The sequence below is a fragment of the Cheilinus undulatus genome, linkage group 4 (genome assembly GCF_018320785.1).
Source record: "Cheilinus undulatus linkage group 4, ASM1832078v1, whole genome shotgun sequence".
Lineage (NCBI taxonomy): Eukaryota > Metazoa > Chordata > Actinopteri > Labriformes > Labridae > Cheilinus > Cheilinus undulatus.
Genome location: NC_054868.1, coordinates 18,715,141 through 18,738,888, shown reverse-complemented (window position 1 = coordinate 18,738,888; position 23,748 = coordinate 18,715,141). Strand labels below are relative to the sequence as shown.

General features: G+C 39.1%; 2 protein-coding genes across 2 annotated transcripts; one reads left to right on the top strand and one right to left on the bottom strand.

The window, feature by feature from the left end:
• Positions 1 to 1,318: 1,318 nt before the first annotated feature.
• Positions 1,319 to 5,094, bottom strand: pgam1b (phosphoglycerate mutase 1b). The gene is made up of 4 exons (XM_041784254.1): positions 4,717 to 5,094; positions 2,887 to 3,161; positions 2,624 to 2,804; positions 1,319 to 2,000 (listed from the first exon to the last, which is right to left on the bottom strand). The coding sequence occupies exons 1-4, from the start codon at positions 4,853 to 4,855 to the stop codon at positions 1,831 to 1,833; spliced, it is 765 nt and encodes a 254-aa protein (XP_041640188.1). The 5' UTR covers positions 4,856 to 5,094; the 3' UTR covers positions 1,319 to 1,830.
• Positions 5,095 to 7,196: 2,102 nt separating this feature from the next.
• Positions 7,197 to 20,797, top strand: pi4k2a (phosphatidylinositol 4-kinase type 2 alpha). The gene is made up of 9 exons (XM_041786144.1): positions 7,197 to 7,686; positions 9,856 to 10,056; positions 11,737 to 11,868; positions 13,206 to 13,359; positions 13,442 to 13,503; positions 13,604 to 13,703; positions 13,895 to 14,028; positions 15,844 to 15,903; positions 19,424 to 20,797. Exons 1-9 carry the CDS (start codon positions 7,348 to 7,350, stop codon positions 19,583 to 19,585), a joined length of 1,344 nt encoding a protein of 447 aa, XP_041642078.1. The 5' UTR covers positions 7,197 to 7,347; the 3' UTR covers positions 19,586 to 20,797.
• The last annotated feature ends 2,951 nt before the right edge of the window (positions 20,798 to 23,748 follow it).

Below are 23,748 nucleotides of genomic sequence, written 5' to 3'. Positions count from 1 at the left end.
AATGGGCGTGAATCAGTGGGACCTCTCAGTGTTTATCACTCCGCTTCATCAAGTTTTTCTGTGGGCTCAATACCTTAACTTAATTCAGAAGTCAACGTTTGTCTTTATTGATCCCAGCCATACCTCTTGATTGATTGATTGATTGATTGATTGATTGATTGATTGACTGAAAAATTTAACAAGACAGAAGACAAGTGGATTGGCTTACGCATCAAGACCCATGTTTGGATTCATTTCGATTCATTTAAATTAGATTAATTTAATCATATCCCTTTATTTTATTAGTACTTAACGAAATCATAAAACTGTCCTGCATTAATCATAATTCTGAGACTTTTTTGTTTTGATTTTTTTAAACAAAACATCTGAATCACTAAGCTCAAGGCAATAGAGGCTCAATTAAAATGTAATTAAAACTGAACACCTAGTAATAACCATAGACACATGCACAACAGAGTGCAGGAGAATCATTAGCTGAGCTAAAAATAATAATCTGTATTTTTAATCGATTTTTCTTTATCAATATGCTGATCATTAAAATGTTTTGTAAAAGAAGCATTACACACGAGTTCTAGTGATTATCACGGCCTTCAGCTGTATATATATATACTCACTGATCACTATATTAGGTACACTCAGTACACCTGTTCAATTGCTTAACATAAATAGCTAATCACACAGCAGTGACTCAATGCATTTAGGCATTTAGACGTGGTCAAGGTGACTTGCTGAAGTTTAAACCCATTATCAGAATCGGGTAAAAAATGGGGGTGTTAAGTGACGTTGAACGTGTCCTTGTTGTTGGATCTCAATCCAATAGAGCACCTTTGAGATGTGGTAGAGCAGAGTTCTAATTATTCTCAAATGGAAGTTTGGCACTACCAGGATTCTTCCAAGAGCTGGGTGTCAGGCCAAAATGAGCAATCAGGGGAGGTCCTTAGAAAAGAAGCCTCTCCTCAGCGCAAAACACATGAAAGTCTGCTTGGTGTTTGCTAAACACTCAACATGAAAGCCAAGTGGGCCAGTCAAGAGAAATGGGAGGCACCTGAGCTGTATTTCAGTGTTTTTGCAGAGTCTCAATATTTATGTCAATGTGATATTGTAGTTTTAAGATTTTTATACATTAGTTAAAACCTCTTAAAATCTGTTTTTCACCTTTTTATTATGGAGCATTGAGTGTAGATTAATGAGAGAACATGAATTTGAACAACTGTACCATCAGGCTACAACATAAAATTTAAAAAAGTGAAGGGAGTCTGAATACTCTCTGAATGCACTGTATTTAAACACATCAACAACATCAGACACTGAAAAATTATAACTGCTCACAATATTTATTATTTTTCTCACAATACCACAGCAAACAAAATTCAGCAGTGCAGGACATACCAACTTGCCCTTTTAACAACAGCCAGTGTAACATTTAAATGGGCCTATTCTCCCTACTGAGCTTCATCTACATAGATCCTTAATAGTTGGAATGACTCTGTAGGTTTTTCTGTTTGCTCCTTATGGCTGATTCTGACATTTTTATGTTAGTCAGTGCTTCAGTCATAACTCACCAGATATCCATTGTATAATGATGAGCTGTATGTTTTAGTTTGCCACAATTTAAAGATAAATCAAAGACTACACTGTAGGTTTGTATGGAAGCTGCATAATAAGGAAATAAAAGTGCAGATTGTGTGTCTGTGTGCCAAACTCAGCGATGTTTGTAACAGGAAATGACCTTGATAAAACTTAATTACTGAACAGCACACAGTTGATCTGTACTTTGGGTCATCCATAAAGGGAAGGTAGGAGGTGTATGCATGAGGGGGGGTAGGGTGTCTATTTCTTGGCTTTGCCCTGAGAAGCCACAGCTTCCATGGCCTTCCTGACGGTCTCCTCATCCCCCAGGAACTGCATGGGTCCTACAGGCCTCAGGTTCTTGTCCAGCTCGTACACGATTGGGATCCCTGTGGGCAGGTTGAGCTCCATGATGGCCTCCTCTGACATCCCTGTGAAAAGGCAACACACATACAGAACTTTAAAGGAAATCATGGATATAATTTTTGTACATCTGACGACAAAAAAAAAAAAAAAATGGAAAAAAAGTTGACTAATATTTGTGAAAAGACAGACACCCAAGTTTTAGGCCTCACATGTCCTTATATTTAGTCCATCAGTAAAGGAAAGTCAGTATTTTATGTGAAAAACTTAACATGGACAGGTCTCTCAAGCTATTCATCCACAAAGCCATTTTCATACAACACATAACATCTTACACAAATTCTGATACACAAAAAGACAAATCTCCAAATCCAAATCTCCAAAACCAGACACCTTTGAAGACAGATTAACTACAAGTGTAAAGGTTGGCAATAAGAAGGATTTAATCTCTGAAATTCAAATACTTGTCTCCCAAACATTATTGTGGTAAAAACAAGTAAATACAAACTGTTAACCCAGCATCTTAAAAAAAGAGACGTTGGTTTGGTAAAAAGAAACACTATTGTTTAAAACTTCTAGGCTTGGTTAGGGTTACCGCTCAGTTTATCTACATATGAAAACTTTTTAAAATCTAACCAAAAATTTACACTTTGGTCACATAGCACTGAAACGTCTCTGCTCCATCTCTTACCCTCGAGGTGTTTGACGATACCCCTGAGACTATTGCCATGGGCAGCAATCAGCACCCTCTTTCCCTCTTTGATCTGAGGAACGATCTCTGACTCCCAGAAGGGCAGAGCTCGGGCGATGGTGTCCTTGAGGCTCTCACAGCTGGGAAGCTGGTCCTCCGTCAGGTCAGCATAACGTCGGTCCTACAGAGTGAAAATACGGTTGATTAAAAAGAGAAAAAAAGATGTCTGAGTTTGCAAAGACAGTGTCTCCCTGTAGTATCACCTTGCTGATGATCTGATAAAAGTCATGCTCCTCATCCATGGGTGGGGGAGGAACGTCAAAGGAGCGCCTCCAGATCTTCACCTGAGCGTCTCCATGTTTGGCAGCTGTCTCAGCCTTGTTGAGACCAGTCAGGCCACCGTAGTGGCGCTCATTGAGACGCCAGGTCCTATGGACTGGCAGCCACATCTGGTCGATGCTGTCCAGAACAAACCACAGCGTGCGGATGGCTCTCTTAAGGACAGAGGTGTAGCAAACGTCGAATTCATAGCCAGCATCTGAAGTGAGTCAAAGATAGGAAATTTAAAGTGATGTAAATATTCAACATCAATTGAGTCTGTGCTGTTTATTTGGTCCTCTGCTAAATGATGAGATTTGTTTTTTGCTTAGTCAGTGCCAGCTGTCAGACTGCAGACTCTGCAGGATGGGCCTGTAGAGGCTTTTTAGGTCACAAAAACCAGGAGCATGTGCCACACAGTATAAAACACATCATATAACATGGAGGACTGAAAGGATTGTAGAACTGTCCTGGTCTTAACCACAAAAGTACTCCACACTATTGAATGGGACATCTGTATAATCCATCACTTGTCTTATCTGAATGACATATCTTCATTCATCTTTTCTGCTAGGTCACCAGTTTTTATAACAATTTGATTCCCTGATTTTCTATCCACATCATCAGAGGACAATGATAAGTGCCATGCACAATGAGGTTACAGATGTATATGTAACAGTTTTGGGGAATTAAGGTTGGCTTAATTTTCAATGTCAAAATTTCACAAATTCATTGGTAGTCTTACTTCAATGTTCCCAATGTTTCTTTTTTCAGCTGTTTTATTTTCAGGCTTTTATGCTTTTATTTGCTAGCTCAGTGGATAAAGTTGGAAACTATCCTTTAAAGAGAGAGTGGGAAAGGAGCCACTGGGCAGATCTGAACATGTGTTCACCCCTCTGCACATAGGCCACATGGACACATGGCTACCAGCACCCTGTGCTACCAAAGTCTTTATGCTATTTAGGCAGAGTAAAGGAGTTTGCTTGTAGTATTTTGTTTATTCAAACAGAACACTGAGAAATGACCAAATATAAGGTATTGATATAGTTTTCTTTTTACTAGCCTTCAGTCAAAGGTTGAAATCCTTGTAAAAGCCCTGTCTGGAATGTAAAAACTAAACTTCCTGAAATCTCTGACTAAATTCCCCCTGAGAGCATAAGAAGTGAACATCTGACGATGATCTGTTGAATCCAAATTATGATGGAGATCAGATTGATGTACACTGACATGCGTGATTGTTATTTTTTGTTGTACTTTTGGGTTAATGACTCATCTGAAAAGCATTAAATAGACTCGGTGTGGTGGACTTTTTTCTTGAGAATGTACCATGGCCAAGAGTGTCTTTGAATCTAAACTTGATGTAGACAACATGTTGTCGTTTTTTAGGAGATAAAAATTCCAATATGTAACATTCAGCTTCTCCTGATGTATGTCTGATGTAAGAACATAATGGGCTCAAGGGGGAAAGGTTCATCAGAGGGAAGTTGATCTGTACCAGACTATCTGATCAAACCATGAGCTGCATCCAAAGTCTCTTACTTAAAAATGTTTGTCCTCTAATGACTCAGGTGAAGCATTAAGCCGAATCAATACAATGATTTAATGAGATCCATCCCTGTTCTGTCTCTCCATGCTGATGGCTGCTCTGCTGTCGCAGTAGGCCGACTACCTGTTCCTCCTCCCGGCGCAGTTGCATAAGCACTGACTTGCAGAGGCTTAATCCAATGACCGAGAGAAAGCCCGATAAGACAATGTGACATTACAGTATCTGGTACCTTTCAGAGCCTGCCCTCCTCTCTTCGCCTCCTGCTCCCCGGTCTCACTTAGGTCCGCGTCAAACCAGCCGCAGAAACGGTTCTCCTGGTTCCAGCAGCTCTCTCCATGGCGGATCAGGACGAGTTTGTACGCAGCCATCCTCACACCAATGCCCTCTGCGCTGTATTTCCGGAAAACTTGGAGTAAGTGTGTTCTCTTAAAACACGGAAGCAACGTCCTCAGATTCTTCTGGATTTCGCTGAAAACAAAAATGAAGCTACAAAGCGGCGGGTGCAGGATTTTAGTTGATGTAGAGGTAAAGTCAAAAGCAGGAGTAGGTTTGGAGAGTTGGCTGGTGTGTCCGGACTTGACAGATCTCACCGCACGAGCTCTCTTCCTGCTGGTTTCTAACCAATCAGAGAGCGAGCTGCCAGCGCCGGAGGAGGAGGGAGGCAGGAGGATGCGCACAGAGGCACGTCCGCACAGCCGGCAGTTCGTCCTGCAGGCCAGTCATAGCCATCATAGGGCCATTTTTAATTTCAGCAGGAATTATCAATAACTACCACGGTGACTCCTGAACCTATGTATTCATCTACTTATCACCAAAACTGATGTTTCAAACAACAACGACGATTTAGACGACAGCATTTAAGATATTTATCTACCTTTAAACTGATTTTGGACAATATAAAGCTTACATAAAGAAGAACTTTCAGTTTGTGTCGATCTTCTTGCCACGTAGATTGGATTGACTTTGGTTAAGCAAAGTCAATACATAACAAGTTTTTGTCACCATGGTTAAGTTCATGTCATAATCTTCCATCAAGCTTAAGATTTTTTTTTCCCTTTCAAAATAAAACCTGATTTGTATCCAAACAGGAAGTCAATTGTCCCTATTAAAGACAGCAACAACATCCAAAATGTCTTCAATGCAGAATAGTGAAATTCTCAAATGCAGCAAAAGGAGATTAATTGCGATTAACCACATAAAAATTGTGAAATTAAAACAATTAGAGCACCAATTATGATCATAGTTAATCATGATTAATGTGATTAGTCTTGACAGCCCTACTCACAATTAACCTTGCATGCCAGATGGATGTTTCAGTGAGAAACAAGGAAACAGGTATACATCTGCTTTGCAAGGTTAACTCACTATATAATTAGCAATAAATTTGGATAATTCAAACCAATTTCACAAAAAACTGCAGTGCCCTTTTGTACCAGTAGAGAGCACATTTGAACATATTTGGAAAAAAAGCACTAATAAGTGTTACTTTTTATAAAGAAAAGAAAATCATTGTTTTCAGGGCTGTGAAGATAAATCTCATGCTTGTCCATTTCAACACAGTTTGTTTAAGGCACATCAGCATCTCCCTACAGTGATGTAAATTAGGTCCACCACTGCTCCTTAATATCTCATTTCACACCTAACAGATAGCTTGGGAGTCAAGTTAGAAGTCATCTGTTCCTTATTTACGTTTACTGCCCCGCTCTTTCCTTTGAGATCTGTGACAAACTCCTTTTTCTTTTTTTTTTTCTTTTTTTTTTCTTTTTTGTGTGGTTAAGTTCATATTATGATCTCTTCCTAGAAAGCAGCTCTGTATGCAAACAGGAGGTCAGTTACCCTTAGTTTAAGACAGTAGAAAAATCCAGATATACAGTTCTGAGTGCGATATTGTGGAATTTTAAAATGCAATAAAAAGGGTGAAATTAATCGCGATTAACTACCAAAATTATGAGATTAATCATGCTTAAAAACTCTAACCTTTTGACAACCCTCATTGTTTTATTAACTATTGAAATAATAAACATATCACAGTTGTGGAAAAAATAAGGAAACATTTTGTGCTTTAATGGTCAAAGAACTGCAAAAAATATGTATTCATGAATTTAATCCAGAGCTTTATCTATGTTTAGACTGTTTTAAAAAACATGACACCAGATCATATACTCAGTATCATCACATCTACTGTATCATAAGTTAAGTTTATCTTTCTTTACATCCCCAGTAGTCATGGGTAATTTGTGTATATTGAATGTTTTCCTATTAATAACTAGTTGAGTGTACACTACTGTCAAACTTCAATAAAATGTTTTTTCTGCCCTTTTTAATAAAGAGAAAAGCAGATGCTTTAAGCATAATCACTTCCATGCTATTGGTTTTCTGGGGGGAAATTATTATAACATTCAATATCCCAGGTTAATAGCATCCAATGTGGTCATTTATTGATGTAATTGTCTAACGATTTTAATTAGGTTTCAAGTAGGATTTGGCTCTACAGTTTTCAAGACCAGGCAGAGGGACTGCAAGCCTTTTTTTCCTTTTTAGACAGAGATAATTGATCGGGTTAACTACGCTGCCACGCCTCTTCCGTAGGCGGAACATCAGTGTCCAATCATTATTAAAAACAACGTTATTGACAGGAGTATTTGGAATATGATTGGTTTAAGAACAAAACACTCAACAGATCCCGCCTCTTCCCGGAAGCTGAGAGTCATCTGATTTTTCTTTTCCCTCCTGTGTTTCCTCGTTAGCCATCGTCAGTGCTAGCCAACAAAACAACCGTCCCTCTGTCTATGCTCCTCACATATCGCTCTACTTTCTCTTTCTCCTTTTCTTCAGGAGTTAATATAACTCCGCTAACATAATGGACGAGACGAGTCCGCTTGTCTCTCCGCTCCGGGACTCCGGTGAATTCAGCTACTGTCCCACAGAGCCAACCAGCCCCCGGGGCGCGTTTGGAAGCACACCGGGCTCGGTGGTACGTATCCCGGCTGGCAGTCCGGCTCTCAGTCGGGAGAGACAGCCGCTTCTGGACCGGGACCGTGGGAGCTCGCCGCGGGAACCGCACAGAAACGAGTTCCCGGAGGATCCCGAGTTCAGAGAGATCATCCGAAAGGCCGAGAGGGCCATAGAAGAGGGGATCTACCCGGAGAGGATTTACCAGGGGTCCAGTGGGAGCTATTTTGTCAAAGACTCACAGGGGGTAAGAGGAGTTTCTAGCCTAAAGGTACAGATTTACTTGTCGCTGTGAGGCTATCGGTCCTGTTGTGGATGTCGCAATGACTTTAGGACCTTTATATTAAAGTGTTGGTCTGTTAGAGGAAAGGCCTCAGCAAAGTAGCCTGTGATGACTTAGCAAATAGGTACAGCATGCAAATACAACAAGCCGTCGTTTCCAGGTTTAAACTGATGTATAACCAAATTTCAGTGAAGGGGAAAAAAACAAATACAATTACTTTGGAAAAAATGTTTTTGGTTTGGTTGCCAACCAAAAACAATCTACCACAGTGGAAATATCAGCTATAATTATTAGATAATAGTCCAGTTTCAATTCTCTTAACACAATAGTACTCAAACGTAGCAAATGAATGCATTTCTTTAAAACTTAATTATAGTGAGCATTATTGTAAAGCAGCGATACTTTCGATATCCGTTTTTTAAACAGTGGATCTGTTATTTGCCGTTAGCTAGTAATGAGATCGACTGTTGCTTTAAAGAAAATACAACTTTTTCCAAAGATAATTGCTTAGGGACGGTTTAAATCCATAAAAAATCAATATAACTCCTGCACACTGTCTTGATTGCACAGTCATGTAGGCAATATTACAGCTTTGTATAATTTGATAATGCGCGGTTGTATGTCTGCAATTTTTGGCATTGTTTAAAACTCGCTTTTGGTACTTTGACACCCGATCGCTATAGCTTTGTATTTTACTACCTTTAAACTTACTGATCCAAGGACCTTCCAAAAGGCTTTTATATTCACTTTGACTGGGCCTGTGCTGGCACTTGATGATCTTGTCAGATCCCCCTGCTGAGCAGGTACTCTGTCAGTGAAAGTCCATTTCTGAGCAGCTGTCAACGTGGCGTCAACAAAAGTAACAGAGTCATAGATAAGATGTATATAAACTTCTGCGTCAGCGATAGTAGGAGTATGAGCAAAGAACAAAGTCTGAAACACCTGATCTGGGAGGCTGTCTACACATGATTGGTTGCTGATGTAATTTTACTTTTGCTTTACCTTCATTAATCCCACAGTCAACACATGGATCGGTGTAGAGCACGTCTTTCCTAGCATTTTTCTAATCACATAATGACAGCAAGCTTTGATCAGTTCAGAGCAAACCAGTAAACCACAGACTCACATCAGTTTGCTGTTGTCAGTGGTGTATGTTGTACTCAGTTCAGTTTTTTTATTAAAAGGAAGTGTGACTCTAGACTTAGGGGTTCGTTCCTCCCCTTATTGTGTATTCAGTATGTTTAAAGTAAACATATTATCTTTTGAATGACACTTGATGTATTCTGAGTAGGCATAAAATAGACATAAGTACTGAAGATTTTTAGTGCATGAGGTTATTGTCCAGCCCCCAACCCCCTACAGCTTGACCAGTTTCTTTAGTTAGTCACCAGTGCGCTTAGTGGTCATGTGCTTCTTCTCTGTGAGTGTATAATTCTCCTCAATGACCAAGTTTCATGTTGTAATCTGTGTTTGTGTGTGTGTGCACGATGTGTCAAACTGGTGTAACGCAACATGTGATTTTCCATATACAACTTTAAAGTCACATGCTGACCAAATTTTATCTTTTTCATAACAGTCCTCCATCCTTCATAAGCTTATCGACAGACTGTTGTTGTTCTTTGACAATTACATTTTATTAATTTGATTAACAGCAGGTTAAGAGTCAAGTGTTTGTTTCTGTGTTGAAGATATCATTTTAAACTAATTTCCTTTGAATTAAAGTGTCTAATTTTCACACACAACAAGGCAGTGTCACCACGCCATAGAGGTAAATATTGATTCATATAGAACATACAATAGCGTGAAAAAAAAATCTTCTTTTGGCTTCTCTTGTTTTTTCAAGAAAGGTACACAGACATGACACAAACATAAAAGCTTGTATTTGATCATACCACCTAAAAAGTTAAAGTTAATACTTAAATCAGTTTAAAACGTGGATTTTGTATTTTGTCAACAGAAAACTGAAGTAAATGAGTCATAGTTTCTTGTAAACTGACCTCAGTCTTATGAACATAGCAGATTGCTAACACAGTAATATAATTGTATCTTAAACGAATTATAGTTTGAGGTATGCATTGTGAATTTCTTATCTCATATCTATTCTTATTTTGTTGTCTCTGTGTCCCTACACAGAAAATCATTGGCGTGTTCAAACCTAAGAATGAAGAGCCTTACGGCCAGCTTAACCCAAAGTGGACTAAGTGGCTTCAGAAACTTTGTTGCCCCTGCTGTTTTGGCCGTGACTGCTTGGTCTTGAACCAGGGTTACCTCTCAGAGGCCGGGGCCAGCCTGGTCGATCAGAAACTGGAGCTCAACATCGTTCCCAGGACCAAGGTACACATCCAGTCTCAGTCCCATAACTACAGTGCCTATAAAAAGTATTCACCTCTTGGACGTTTTACTCTTTTACTGACTTTATAAAGTAGTCATTGTCAATATGATGTGGCTTTTTTTGGCAAAAAATCTCTTAAATGTCAAAGTGAAAGCAGATTTCTTCAAAGTAATGTAAATTAAATAAAAATATTTAATGTAAAATAAGTGACTGCATGAATATTTACCCACTTTAAAATGACTGAGCTATTCAACAGAGGTTCCAGCCAAATGGTTCTAGTAATCTCACAATAAGTGAAATGAGGATCACCTGGAGCAGTGAATGCGTCGCAAGTGATTGTAGTATAAAGACACATGTGTCTGGAAGGTCCAGTCACTTGTTAATCAGTATTCCTGGCTACCATTACACCACGAAGACAAAGGAACACCCCACGCAACTCAGAGAAAAGGTTATTGAAAAGTTTAAGTTTGGATGGATACCAAAAAATTTCCAAGACACTGAACATCCCCCGGAGTTCAGTTAAATTCATCTTCTAAAAATGGAAATTCCTTCCATTTCCAGTCCCATGGCACATGTGTAAATCTGCCTAAATCAGGCCGTCCTCACAAACTGAGTGGCTGTGCAAGAAGGAGACTAGTAGGTGAGGCCGCCGAGACACTTATGACAACTCTGAAGGAGTCAAAAGCTTCAGGAGCTGAGATAGGAGAGACTGCATACAACAGCTATTGCCCAGGTTCTTCACCAGTTAGAGCTTTATAGGAGAGTGGCAAAGAGATAGCCACTGTTGAAGAAATTTTGTATCAAATCTTGACTAGAGTTTGCCAAAAGGCACGTGGGAGACTGCATGGAAGAAAGTTCTCTGGTCTGATGACCATCAGACAAGACACTATGTTTGGCAGACACCAAACACTGCACATCTCCACAAACACACCATCGAAACTGTGAAGCACAGTGGAGGCAGCGTTATGCTGTGGGGATGCTTTTCAGCAGCTGGCCCTGGAAGGCTGGTCAAAGTAGAGGAAGAAAATAATGGAGCAAAATGTAGGAAAATCCTGGAGGACGATCTTATTCAGTCTGCGAGGGAACTATGGCATAGGAGAAGATTTATTTTCTAGGACAACAATGACCCGAAGCATACAGTGAAAGCTACACAGAAATGGTGTAAAGACAACAAGGTGAATTTTCTAGAGTGGCCAAGTCAAAGCCCAGACCTCAATCTAATAGAGAATTTGTGGCTGGATTTGAAAAGGGATGTTTGCGCTAGATCCTCGTGCAGTCTGACATAGCTTGAGCAGTCTTACTAAGAAGAATGGAGTAAAATTGCAGTGTCCAAATGTGCAAGCCTGACTGAAACATACTGACACAGACTCAGTGCTGTGATTCCAGCCAAAGGTGTATGTACAAAAAACTGACTAGAAGAGGATGAATATTTATACAGTCCTTTCTTTTATACTACATACTTTTAGTCAATTAGCATTACTTTGTAGAAACCTGTTTTCACTTTGACATTAAAGAGCTTTTTGGTAATTTCTTTTTTGGTCAAAAATTTGGCTTAAATTGTATTGGCCATGATTGATTTATAAAATAAGTAATAGGTTTAAACATCCAGGGAGGTGAATACTTTTTACAGGCACTGTATTTCCTAAAGTCATCTCTCTCAAAATCAATCCCTCTCTCATCAGGTGGTCTTCCTGGCAAGTGAAACATTCAACTACAGTGCCATAGACCGTGTAAAGTCACGAGGAAAGAGGCTAGCCCTGGAGAAGGTACCTAAAGTGGGTCAGCGCTTTCACAGGATCGGACTGCCACCAAAGGTAATGGGATGAATGGTATTGTGCAGGTGTTTGCATTAAGAGGGGAGTTTTTGCTTCAGTGAAAGCTCCTGTGAAGAAACTTTTGATTTGGGTCTCTTTTGGTGCCCCCAGTAGACAAAGTGGTACCTCTTTTGTCTTAGCTGATTTTTTCTAAAACATTTGGAAGTTCTGTTTTCTGATTGGACACGTGCCTTGTAGCAATGTTTCAGGCAATAAAAACAACCAATTCATGTTTTGGATGCCCTTGGTTGCTTTTGTAGGTCACATAGAGGGATCAGTCTTAATTCTAGTGTGTTTCATAACCAGCTAAATCTTCAAAAGTCTATGAAATTAACAGTTTGATCTCAGTGGATAGGCTCATAGTTATTCTGTGCCAAATACTTCACCAACTTGGACTGCATATTAGGATTTATTAAATGTAATAATAAAGAGGATTTGTTAATATTTGGAAAACAGTCAAAATTTTTTAGATAAAAATAAACGAGTTTTGAGTTGATAAGATCCTAAAATTTGAAGAAACCAAACTGATCCTTTTTAGTTTAGAAAGTCATGAAGTTTTACATTATCAACTTAAACATTTTAACTTTATAATCATACATTTCTCAAAATAAAGTTGTCAGTTTATGAGAAACCAAACTGAAAAGGGTGGTTTGATAGCCCTAGTTTACAGAAATGTCTCTGCTTAGCCAGAGGATGATGATAAACGTGAAGATTTATGAAAAAAATCACAAGTACTAACTTATGGCTCAGTCAAAGTGAAGTATAACATGATTAGGTTCTTAACTGCAGTATTTTTGAAAGGAAAATGGCTTCATCTGGTTGATCTTCTTCAACACAATTGGCTTTTTCTTAGCTCAACAATCTTGTTAATTTATGACTTTAAAATCTAAAATTTCAAGTTTTTTTCTTGCACATTTTCAACGTTTGAAAAAAGAAGAGTCATTTCTGGAAAATGAACAGATCTTTCTTATCTTTTTATTTTTTAGAGTTGTCCTAAAACACCCCAGTAACTGACACATTTCTGCGATATCTCCCATTCAGTAACTCAAAAAAGATTTTCAACTTCAAACGAGTAATTAGCTTTGGTTGTAGAATTTACACTCAGTGCTTAAGTTGTAGTCTTAAGAAATATGCAGAACTGCTGCATATTTTCTAACTGATTCAATGCAACGATAAAGCAATAAAAAGGCCATGTCAATTGTATAGAGTAATTTTCCTTTGCTCACTGTCATGCATGAAGGCCAATAACTTGACAATCTAAAAAAAAAATCACATGACCCAGATGTATTCAAAATAAGTGTTTTGTGTCATGATGTCTCTGATCTGTTTCCCACCAGGTCGGTTCCTTTCAGCTCTTCGTTGACGGGTACAAAGATGCAGATTTCTGGCTGCGAAAGTTTGAAGCTGAGCCTTTACCTGAAAACACCAATCGTCAACTTCAGCTGCAGTTTGAGCGACTCGTCGTCCTTGATTACATCATCAGAAACACAGGCATGTAGTTAACCAGCTCAAGTGTCTCACTCTGGTCTTAATAGAGACTTGTGTCTTACTCCTTTTGTTGTTGTTTTTATAGACCGGGGGAATGACAACTGGTTGCTGAAGTACGACTGCCCCATGGACCCAGTGGGGAACAGGGTAAGGACACAGCCATAGTTTTGACTTATATTTGTTTTAAAATGCTGACCTCAGTGACTGGGTAAGTGTTCATTATATTCCTTTATGGTCACCTCTTTAGGACACAGACTGGGTGGTAGTGAAGGATCCCATCATCAAGCTGGCAGCTATTGACAATGGTCTTGCTTTTCCTCTCAAACACCCTGATTCCTGGAGAGCCTGTAAGCACAATGCTGTATTTTTTTAACCAATTACTGCATTCTCTCTCTCTTTCTGCATGTGTTAAGGAACTGTTACTTGTTCTTACCACTGTGCATCCAGTTGAAACTGCTGTAAAATCCCCAAATTTAGCACCATAGTTTAGCTATCTGTATTGTTGTTAAGCCTAAGCCTTATTTTTTCCAATCACCAGATCCATTCTACTGGGCATGGCTTTCCCAGGCCAAAGTTCCCTTCTCCCAGGAAATCCGAGAGCTGGTCCTGCCCAAACTCTCCGACCCAAACTTCATCAAAGACCTGGAGGAGGACTTGTACGAATTATTCAAGGTATAAAGGGACTTTGGTTATGTGTTTCCTGCAGACTGAAGAGCTATTAACTAGTGACGTTTATAGCCAACAGTTTTCCTGTTGATTAAATAGGGAAAGTAGATGAAGAATTTGATTTAAATTTAGACCTGTTGGCAAGTCTAAAGGTAGGAAAACACACAAAAAAGTCAAATTGAGCATGATTCATTCAACACAGTTAAATTTGGTCCAAAACTGCATTGCATGAAGTGTATATGTTATAATATCCCATCACATTCTCCCACTAAAGTGTGTCTTTATGCGGCATGCCTTAATCTGCTGGGAAATTATATTAAATTGGTTTCCATAGTGTGGCTACCTTTTAACAGTGCTAGCACCAGCAGCCTTTAGTCCTCCCTGCAGGCTAACGTCTACATACCTGTGCCATGGTATTACATGTTGATTGGGTTTAGTGTTTGACTTGCGCTACTCTCAAAACCTAGTTTATACCTCATGGTCCAATTTTACGTCATGGTACATTTTAGCCACAGAATGAATTTCTGCGACACTGACATCACTAGTTGAAATGCGCTACATTGTAGTTTACATAACTGATACTACCGTTGGCATAGCAGAGTGATGTGTGACAGAAAACGGCTCAGTCCGAGTTCAGTCATCAACATGTTTCGCTCTTGCATTATACAGCCAGTCAGGTTACTAACCGAACATCACCCACTTATGCTTATTTGATTAAAATGAAGCACAATAACTGAGCATCTCTGTCAGCCTGTCAGGGGCTTTAACATATGCTACATGCTGTATTGGATTGACTCAGTTTGTCCTTAGCCCAGCACTGCAGTGATTCATCAAAACTGTTTAAAGTTCTGTTTTAAGTCACCAGTTGCTTGTTTTAAGATCATGATGAGTCAGAGAAGTGGGTTGTAGTATTAACTGAGATCACAGAAACAGACGTAAACTCTGTAGCTCTGAAGACGGTGTACCATGAGGTTTTGGCTTGTTCTTGGGTGTGCCATGGTCAAAAAAAAAATTTTGAAAATCACTGCTGTAGACATAACAAAGAGACTGGCTGTCACATAATGCTACCTAGAGGACCAGCACAGTGCCCATAGTGCTGGTCCTGTGTTGTTGTTTTGACCAGTCGTTCCGTATTTGAGAAGGTGCACGTTGGACTATGCACAAAGGTTTCCACTTCGGTTCAGGGCTACATAAACAGCATAGATCTGATACAGAGGTACCAATCAGGCTCAAGACATTATTGAAGTGTTTTAGTTTCACTTCTGATGTCTGATGATGGGGTTTTTTTGGATGGTTTTGCTTTCAGTTGTCCTTAAGTGTGTTCTTGTATTTATGTATTTCAGTGTTCCTTCTGACTGAGTTTGTGTGATTGTGTTTTCTGTGTTTTATGGTTTTATCTGGCTGCCAAGCAAATTTCCCTCAGGGGATAGTAAAGTTGAAGTTGGCATCTGAGCATTAGAGAGGGAGAGTAGGTCCATGAACCAGAGCTACAGCATTACATTTGTAGTGTTTGATTTATATCTTAGACAAAACATTTACCCAGCATTGTGGAAAATTAATAATTAGTTTAACTGACTAGTAGTTCTGGTGCTGACTAGTGAGGATGCAGATGTTTAATTGTTTAGTCCACTTATCATAATGTCACTGGAATAATGGCAGCAAGGGAAATGTTAGAAAAGGGTGAGAAATGGAAGCAGAAATGAATGAAAATAAATACTGAACGATGCAGAAATAAAGGAAATGATGAGGGAGGGGATGACTGTGATCTGTGGCTTTATTAAAAACATATTTCATATTTATGTGGTTTACTGTGTCTTACAGAAGGATCCTGGTTTCGACAGAGGACAGTTCCACAAACAAGTAGCCGTAATGAGGGGTCAGGTGAGTTTTTTTCTGCCAAGACAAGAACAGCCTCTACCACTTTTTTTTAGAGGTTTAACAGCACTTCCTAACAGTATGCAACACAAGAGTCGACAACAAAATCACCTCTTTTTCCTCTGACAATACAGTGCGAAGTAGTGCCACGTTATGCGCCTTTTTCACCCCGATGCTCTCCTCATTTCAACTTAACTTTTTTTATGTAGCACTTTTTATACATAAAAGCATGGAGTCCAAACTGCTTCACAAAAAACAGGCAGACAGGAAACACTACAAAAATTGACAACAATGAATAAAATCTTAAAAGACTGTAACAAGGAATAAGTAATCAAATTAGTAAAGAAAAAAGAAATGAAATAAACATTTCCTGAATTAGTAAAACATAAAAAAAATACAATTAAACAATGTTTAAAAAGGATAAAGTTTTCAGGAACATTTAAATTAATAATATATGAAAGTTGGATAAGACTGAATGATACAACAACTTAAAAACAGACTGAGGTTGTAAAATCACTCCAAATTAAAAGCCAGATTAAAAAGATGAGTTTTCATTTACTTTTGAAAACACCCAGAGAGCTCATCAATATAATGTCCAGAGGCAGTAAGTTCCAAAGTTTTGTGGCAAACCCCCCAGAAAGCTCCCTCCCCAGTACTTGTTTGGATCTCTTGATCACTTGAGAAGCATTCAAGGGCCTGAAAAATCTGGCAGGGAAAAAAAAGGAAAGGTCTATGAGAGGGATGCACAAAATCTTTTGTCAATGTCAGATATGTGGATATTTGTAGATTAATTTTAGCCAGTATCGATACTGATATTCAAACATGTATTTCAGACCTAAAACTTCAGTCCTTTGAACACATTTTAATGTGTAAGGATGAGCCAAGAAACAAACATGAGTACGTAAAACACACTTTAAAGTCAAAAGATTGAGAATGAACAAAGTAAAAGACCTCAGCTGGCGTAGGTCTGTTGGTCCAGCGTCAAACTTCTCAAACTTATTAGTACAAATGGCAAAAATCAACAGTCGATATGTGTTGATATTCCCGGTCAAAATATTGGCTTTATATATCAACACAAATTTTATATACTTCCAATGCTAATATTTGCCTTTTTAAGATAATATCTGGGATACCGATATATGACTGATAATATCCTGCAGTCTGTAATGTATGCACGAGCAAGGTTTTGTAAAGATATTAAAACCATTGAACAATGAACATTAAAATCAATTTTGAAAGAAACAGGAAGCCAATGCAGAGTTTAGGGAGTGGAGTTATATTTTCACAGTTCTTGATTCTTGTTAAAACTCTGGCTGCTGCGTTCTAAACAAGCTGTAATTTTCAGACTTTTTGCCAACACAGTCTGGCTGCTGACCGGATATCTCTGACTACCACTCTCACAGACCATTCATCTGAGTCGGCGTATATCTCAGAACAGAAACTAAAACGTTCAAAATAAAATGGGATTAAACTTCTGTTAAGGGTTAGGATACTAAAAGTTAAAAGTCATAAACCTAACCTGCAAAACTTGATTACAGTGTGTTTATTAAAGCAGAGTAAACAGACTGCTTACAGGAAAACATGTCCTCTAAAAATATTCTGACACAGACAGCATAGCTTACATACTGAAGCTCTGTTTGCCGCATAAGCTATGTCAGTAGCATAACTCCGTAGAAAATACCCCACTTTCCACATTATTAAGCAAATGACATCCTTCTCTTATTTTCCCAAATATTTATGCAAATGACAGAGTATTTTTCAAGTCATCAGCCATTAGAGCATAATTATGTTTTTGAACAACCTTCATAATGCTAACCGTTATTTTTTTTAAAATAAGAACCTCAGAATGCACATTTCCACATTATTAAGCAGGCCACAGGTTTCAAGCAATATGGGAAAGAAAAAGGATCTCTCTGCTGCCAAAAAGTGTCAAATAGTGTAATGCCCTGGACAAGGAATGAAAACATTAGATATTTCACGAAAATTAATCATGATTAACATACTGTGAAGAAATTTGTGGCTGATTCAGAGCACAGATGGGTTTGTGCAGATAAAGGCATAATGAGGAAGGCTTCTGCCAGACAAATTCATCAGATTAAGAAAGCCGATGCTAAAATGCCATTACAAAGCAGCAAACAGGTATTTGAAGCTGCTGGTGCCTCTGGAGTCCCACCAACCTCAAGGTGTAGGATCCTCCAGAGGCTTGCAGTCGTGTATAAACCTACTATTTGGCCACCCTATCCAATGCCCACAAGCAGAAACGGTTGAAGTGGGCCCAGAAATACATGAAGACTCATTTTCTAACAGTCTTTTTTTTTACTGATGAGTGCTGTGCAACCCTGGATGGTCCAGATGGAGGAGTAGTGGATGGTTGGTGGATGGCCACCATGTCCCAATAAGGCTGTGACATCAGCAAGGAGGTGGCGGAAAAGTGCATTTTGGGGTTTTCATTTTTAAAAAATAATGGTTATCATGATGAAGTTTGTTCAGAAACATTTGAATTATGCTCTAATGGCTGATGACTTGAAAAATACTCTATCATTTGCATAAATATTTTGGAAAATAAGAGAAAAATGTAATTTGCTTAATAATGTGGAAAGCGGTGTATAGCTAAAGCTAAGCTCACAAAGCATCTACGTAAGCTACGCATCTGTATTATGTGCGTAGCTAACTTAGCTTTAGCTATGTTTGCTAAATCTCACATTTCTAATGCTAACTTAGCTATAGATAATGGAACTACATAGCTAACATTGCTATGTAGCAAACATAGGTAAAGCTTAGCTCACAAACTAGCTATATAGACTACGTAGGTATCTTTTCTACGTAGCTACGTTTGCTTTAGTTACATTTGTAGCAACGATAATTATGTGTCACTATGTTAGCTTTAGCTAAATCTAATGAAGCTAAAGTGAACCTCTGTTCGTGTAACTGCTTCTAAAACAGGCCTGTACATTATCTAATCAGACCTCTGTGGTTAATTCTTTGGTTATTTCATTAACGTAACTGACAGACTTTGTTTATAGCAAAAGTTGAATAATTTAAAAAAAAATAAAAAAAGTTCTAAAACTAGCAATACATTGTACTAGCAAATTACGACACTTCCTTTCTGAGATATACGGTGTCTCACATAAATGGTCTGTGGGAGTAGCCATAGGAAATATAGCTTTTCAGCTGGTTTTTCAAAGTAGATAAAAGGTAATACCCATATCTGTGATTGAAATTTTGTGCTTTGACTCGTGTTAACACAGAGGCAAAACTATTTAGTTCTCTGCCTTTAAAGCCTTGTCATTAAAAAGAACCTCACATTTGTTTCCCTACCTTTGTAATAGAGAGCTAGAAGAGAAGGGAGAGCTGAAATATACTGAGCGAGACATGTAAATATTTACGGTATGAACAGCGAGCATCTGATGCTGAGCGATACAAAGGGAAATCTGACGCTTACTTGCTAAGATGCGCGGTAACATGGAAAGTGATTTTTGATGTTTTTTTGATTCAATGTTCTAATTCTCTTTTTATTTTGTGGAAGATCCTGAACTTGTGCCAAGCCCTGAAGGACGCTAAAACCCCCCTGCAGTTGGTCCAGATGCCCCCAGTTATCGTGGAAACAGCCAGAGCACCTCAGAGAGCCAACAGCGAGTCTTACACACAGAGTTTCCAGAGCAGAAGACCCTTCTTCACCTGGTGGTAGGAGGAGAAACAGCAGGAAGCGGGAGCAAGGAAAGAAGCGAGGAGAGACAGTGTGAAGAGGAAAAGAGGACAGAACCTTGAGCTGTGGTGACTGTCTTTGAAATGGAAACTAATCACCCGTCCCTTTTTGGATATTCTGGCTCCAGAGATTGAGTGAATGGGTGGAGAGATGAGGCCAAAAGAGGAAGAATTTCACAACATATCTTCTCTGTTTGCCTCTGTGCCTTGGGTGGATGTCAATAAAAAGGAAATGCCTGAATGACGAAGACTATGAACCTTCCTGAGAGAAAGAGAGAGAGAGATTTCAGTGGGAGGTCAGACTTTTCTTTCAGACTCCCGGATGCACGTAATGTTTGCTCACACAAAAGTCTCCCAAACTTTGTGAATGGGAAATGTTTGCATTCCATGTTTTTTTGTTTCTTCATACCTCTCTGCCTTTTAACATTTGCCTGCATATTCCCTCCTGTGCAGCTGAAAGCTTTGGTCTGGTAAAAGCAGCTGTACCACTACTGAGGATCAGTATTTAAAAAATAAGAGAAGTGTTCACTGTGGTTAGGTTTTGAGGATAAGGGTACTGGTGGACTTCATGAATGCTGGAACTGTGAACTAGTTTCACAGTTTCTCACTGCTCCTCCTAACAGTTTAGATTAGGATCTAAAAGTTCACGGGTGATGTTGGAGAGTAGAGGCACGCTCACTTAAAAGAAACAAGCTGTTTGTTCAACTGAGAGAAGTTGCTCTCTCTTTTTATTCCCCCCTCCTTTATTGAATGAAACACAGTCGAAGAAAACCATTTTATCCAAAGGTAAGGAAAGGAGGGGTCTGAGGTCCCCAGCCCACACTCCTGTTTTTCACAGAACTGTTGATTTTGTTAATTTCCAGCTCCTGGAGTGGACTGACGTAAGCAACAGTAACTTCCTGCTGTACCAAACTGACATGAAATGTATTGTGGCAATGCACTGTATAATTTGTATGTAATATTTAATGATAGATTATAATTAAAACATATTCCATTAATACAGAATACTTGTGTATCTTAGAATGAGCAAAGTTTACAGTCAAACAGTCACACTTGAAGCTCCTCTCAGGAACCTTTGGTATCCTCACTGGACAAAGCAGTACCTGCTACCTCTTTGCAGATCTCATTTGTCATTTTCTGCAGAAAAATCTCCTGCTTCCTCTTACAATAAACCTAGGTCAGACTGCACAACTTTTGGTCTGTTACAATGGTCACTGTGTCAGATTAGACGACCACAGAGCCATAGATTCCTGAATTTGACTGGACCAACAGACATGACAGTAAACACAGATGTGCATGATCAATCACGGTGACTGATGTGACAATCGTGGAAGGGAGAAGGGCTGGTCTAGATCAAACCTTGAAATTAGACTCTAAACCAGTGATACTCAACGCATGGCTCTTGAGCCACATGTGGCTCTTTAGTGATGATTTGTGGCTCTTTTGTGTCTTCATTTGAAATATTTTTCCCCAAGAAAACCTTACCAAAGGGAAACTTTGACCTCAGAAAACATCCATTGCAAGTCAAATTAATCAGTAGTTTCCCACACTTCTACAGTTGGCTTTAATTGTCAACCTTTACTTTTTGTCAGTATAATTTCATTGCCCTTATTTGCAATTTTTTGCCAGTTCTTTTCAATTTTTTAGCCACTTTTAATCAATTTTCACTGCTTTAAGCATACTTTTGCCACTTTTTGACAGTTTTGACCACTTCTATCCCATTTTTGCCACTTTTCACCCATTTTTGACCTCTTTTGTCCTGCTTTTTGCTACTTACAGTTTTTCCCATTTATGCTACTTTTTTGACACTTTTCTCCCATTTAAGCTGCATTTAGCTGTTAAAAGCCACCCTTTTCAGCATTTTTGCCACTCTTTACTTCTATTTGCCCATTTTTCCTACCTTTTTGCCCATTTTAGTCACTTTTACGCTCATATATTGCCATGTTTTTTGCAGTTTTTTGACTATCATTAATTTTTTTGGTAGCCTCTCACCCATCTTTGCCACGTCCTTCCCTTTTTTGCAACTTTTTCTCTACATGTTTTCACTTTTCACCCAGTTTTTGCCATTTTATGCCCACCTTGTCCCTTTTGGCCCATTGTTGCCACTTTTTTGCTGCTTTTTGACCTTTTTTTGCCACCTTTAACTTACCTTTATGGCCACTTTTACCCATTGTGGCCACTTTTCACCACTTACATTGTGGCTCTTGCAAAGGCATTTTTCAACAGTTTGCCTCTTTGGTTGAGCAGGGTTTAGTAACACTGCTCTACACAAACATCCTGTATTTACTGTACTGTATTTGTTTGGCTATACAAATGCTATGATAAATTTTACACTTGCTCAGTGTTAATGCTAACAGCAGTTGTTCACTGGGCTGCTGATGTGTATCTGTTGTTTCTCGCCAATGTTTCTCTTTTTTTCAGTCTGTTGTGGGAGTCCCTTGACAACACATTATAAAGGCAGGTATGGTTTTATCACCAGAGCTTGCCAGACTTTTCCTCGGTCAGAATGTTGAGCTGCATAAGCAAGGCCTCACGCAACGTGCCATTGCTGCTGAGGTTGACAGTCATTTTGAATTTCTTAGAAGATCCTGAGGGTTATGGAACGAAAAAATCAAGTGGGAGGATCCAGTTGGCTAAACGTCAAGACATGGGACGATCCTTGACCCGAATTAAGGCTGTTAATGGTGCAGACTGCAGCCCAATAACCATCAGACGGCATCTGCAAGGGAAGGGCTTCAAAAACTAAAAAAAGTCTTCAAAGGCCTCGTCTCCTTTAACGCCAAAAAATTGCCCGTTTGGACTTTGCAAGGAGCGCCAAACATGGCACATTGAAAGGTGGAAGAAAGTTTCATTCTCTGATGAGAAAAAATGTAACCTTGACAGTCCTGATGGCTTCCAACATTACTGGCATGACAAGGAGATCCCACTTGAGATTTTTTCTAGGCGGCACGGTGGAAAGGGTGCCATCAAGATCTGGGGTGCTTTTTCCTTTCAAGGAACAATGGACCTTCAGGTTGTGCAGGGGTGTCAAACGGTGGCTGGATATGTGGAGATGTTGCAGCAGGCATCCTTCATGACTGCAGGCCCTCGTCTGTGCGGTAATGACTGGGTTTTTCAACAGGACAACGCTGCAGTTCACAATGCCCGCCTGACAAAGGACTTCTTCCAGGAGAATAACGTCACTCTTTTGGACCATCCTGCATGTTCCCCTGATCTAAATCCAATTGAGAACATTTACGGATGGATGGCAAGGGGAGTTACAAAAATGGACATCAGTTCCAGACAGTGGATGCCCGTCTCATAAATGTCAGTTGCTCGGGTGTCCCCATACACTGATCCTCCCTCACCACTCATAGTATATCCACTATTTTCGCGCTGTTAGATCAAGCTTTATGGAGAGCAAAGGATGATGCAAAGAAGGGCTGATGGGAACTCTAGTTTCCACTCCCTTTCACTCCACTTTACAAAAAAAAAAGACTAAACAAAAACACTAAAGTATGACGAGTACAGACCAGAAAAAAGACACTTTCTTTTCATTCATAAATTTCTCACAATAAGAGCATTTCCAGGTTCATGCTGGAAGCAACCCCACAATGCAAAAGTGGACTGGGAATGCATCCAGCATGAATGCAGGTGCAGGTGGGGCAGCAGTGTTGCTCTTATCTCACTGGAAATGCCTAGTAGGAGAGGGCTCTGTGTTACAGAGGTGAGTTTGGCCAGTTAAACTGCTAACCTATGGCCACCACCTTGACAAGACATGTCCTGTTACTATTATAAAAATTAGACATTTCTCTGTCTTTGAAAACTTTTGGAAATATTTGAGATAGCATAAGACTTCAATTTTAAAAATAAATTAATATAGATATTTCAGTGCTAAATTTCCTCATACTGTATCTTTCAATCTGTTTCATAAGCAACAAAAAAGCATCCTCACAAGAGCTTTGCATATGAAGAACATCTTAAGCAGTTTAGACCACCAATAAAAAGCTCCATCTGTTAATTTCTATAGTTGCTGTGATAAATATTTATAATTAAAATGAGTTAAAGGAAGGAGTCTTGCTCACTTATGAACCTACATAAAAACCGTCTTCTCCCGTTGTTTCTTGCAGCTTTCTTAAGCGCTTACTTGTACTTGACTGTACAACA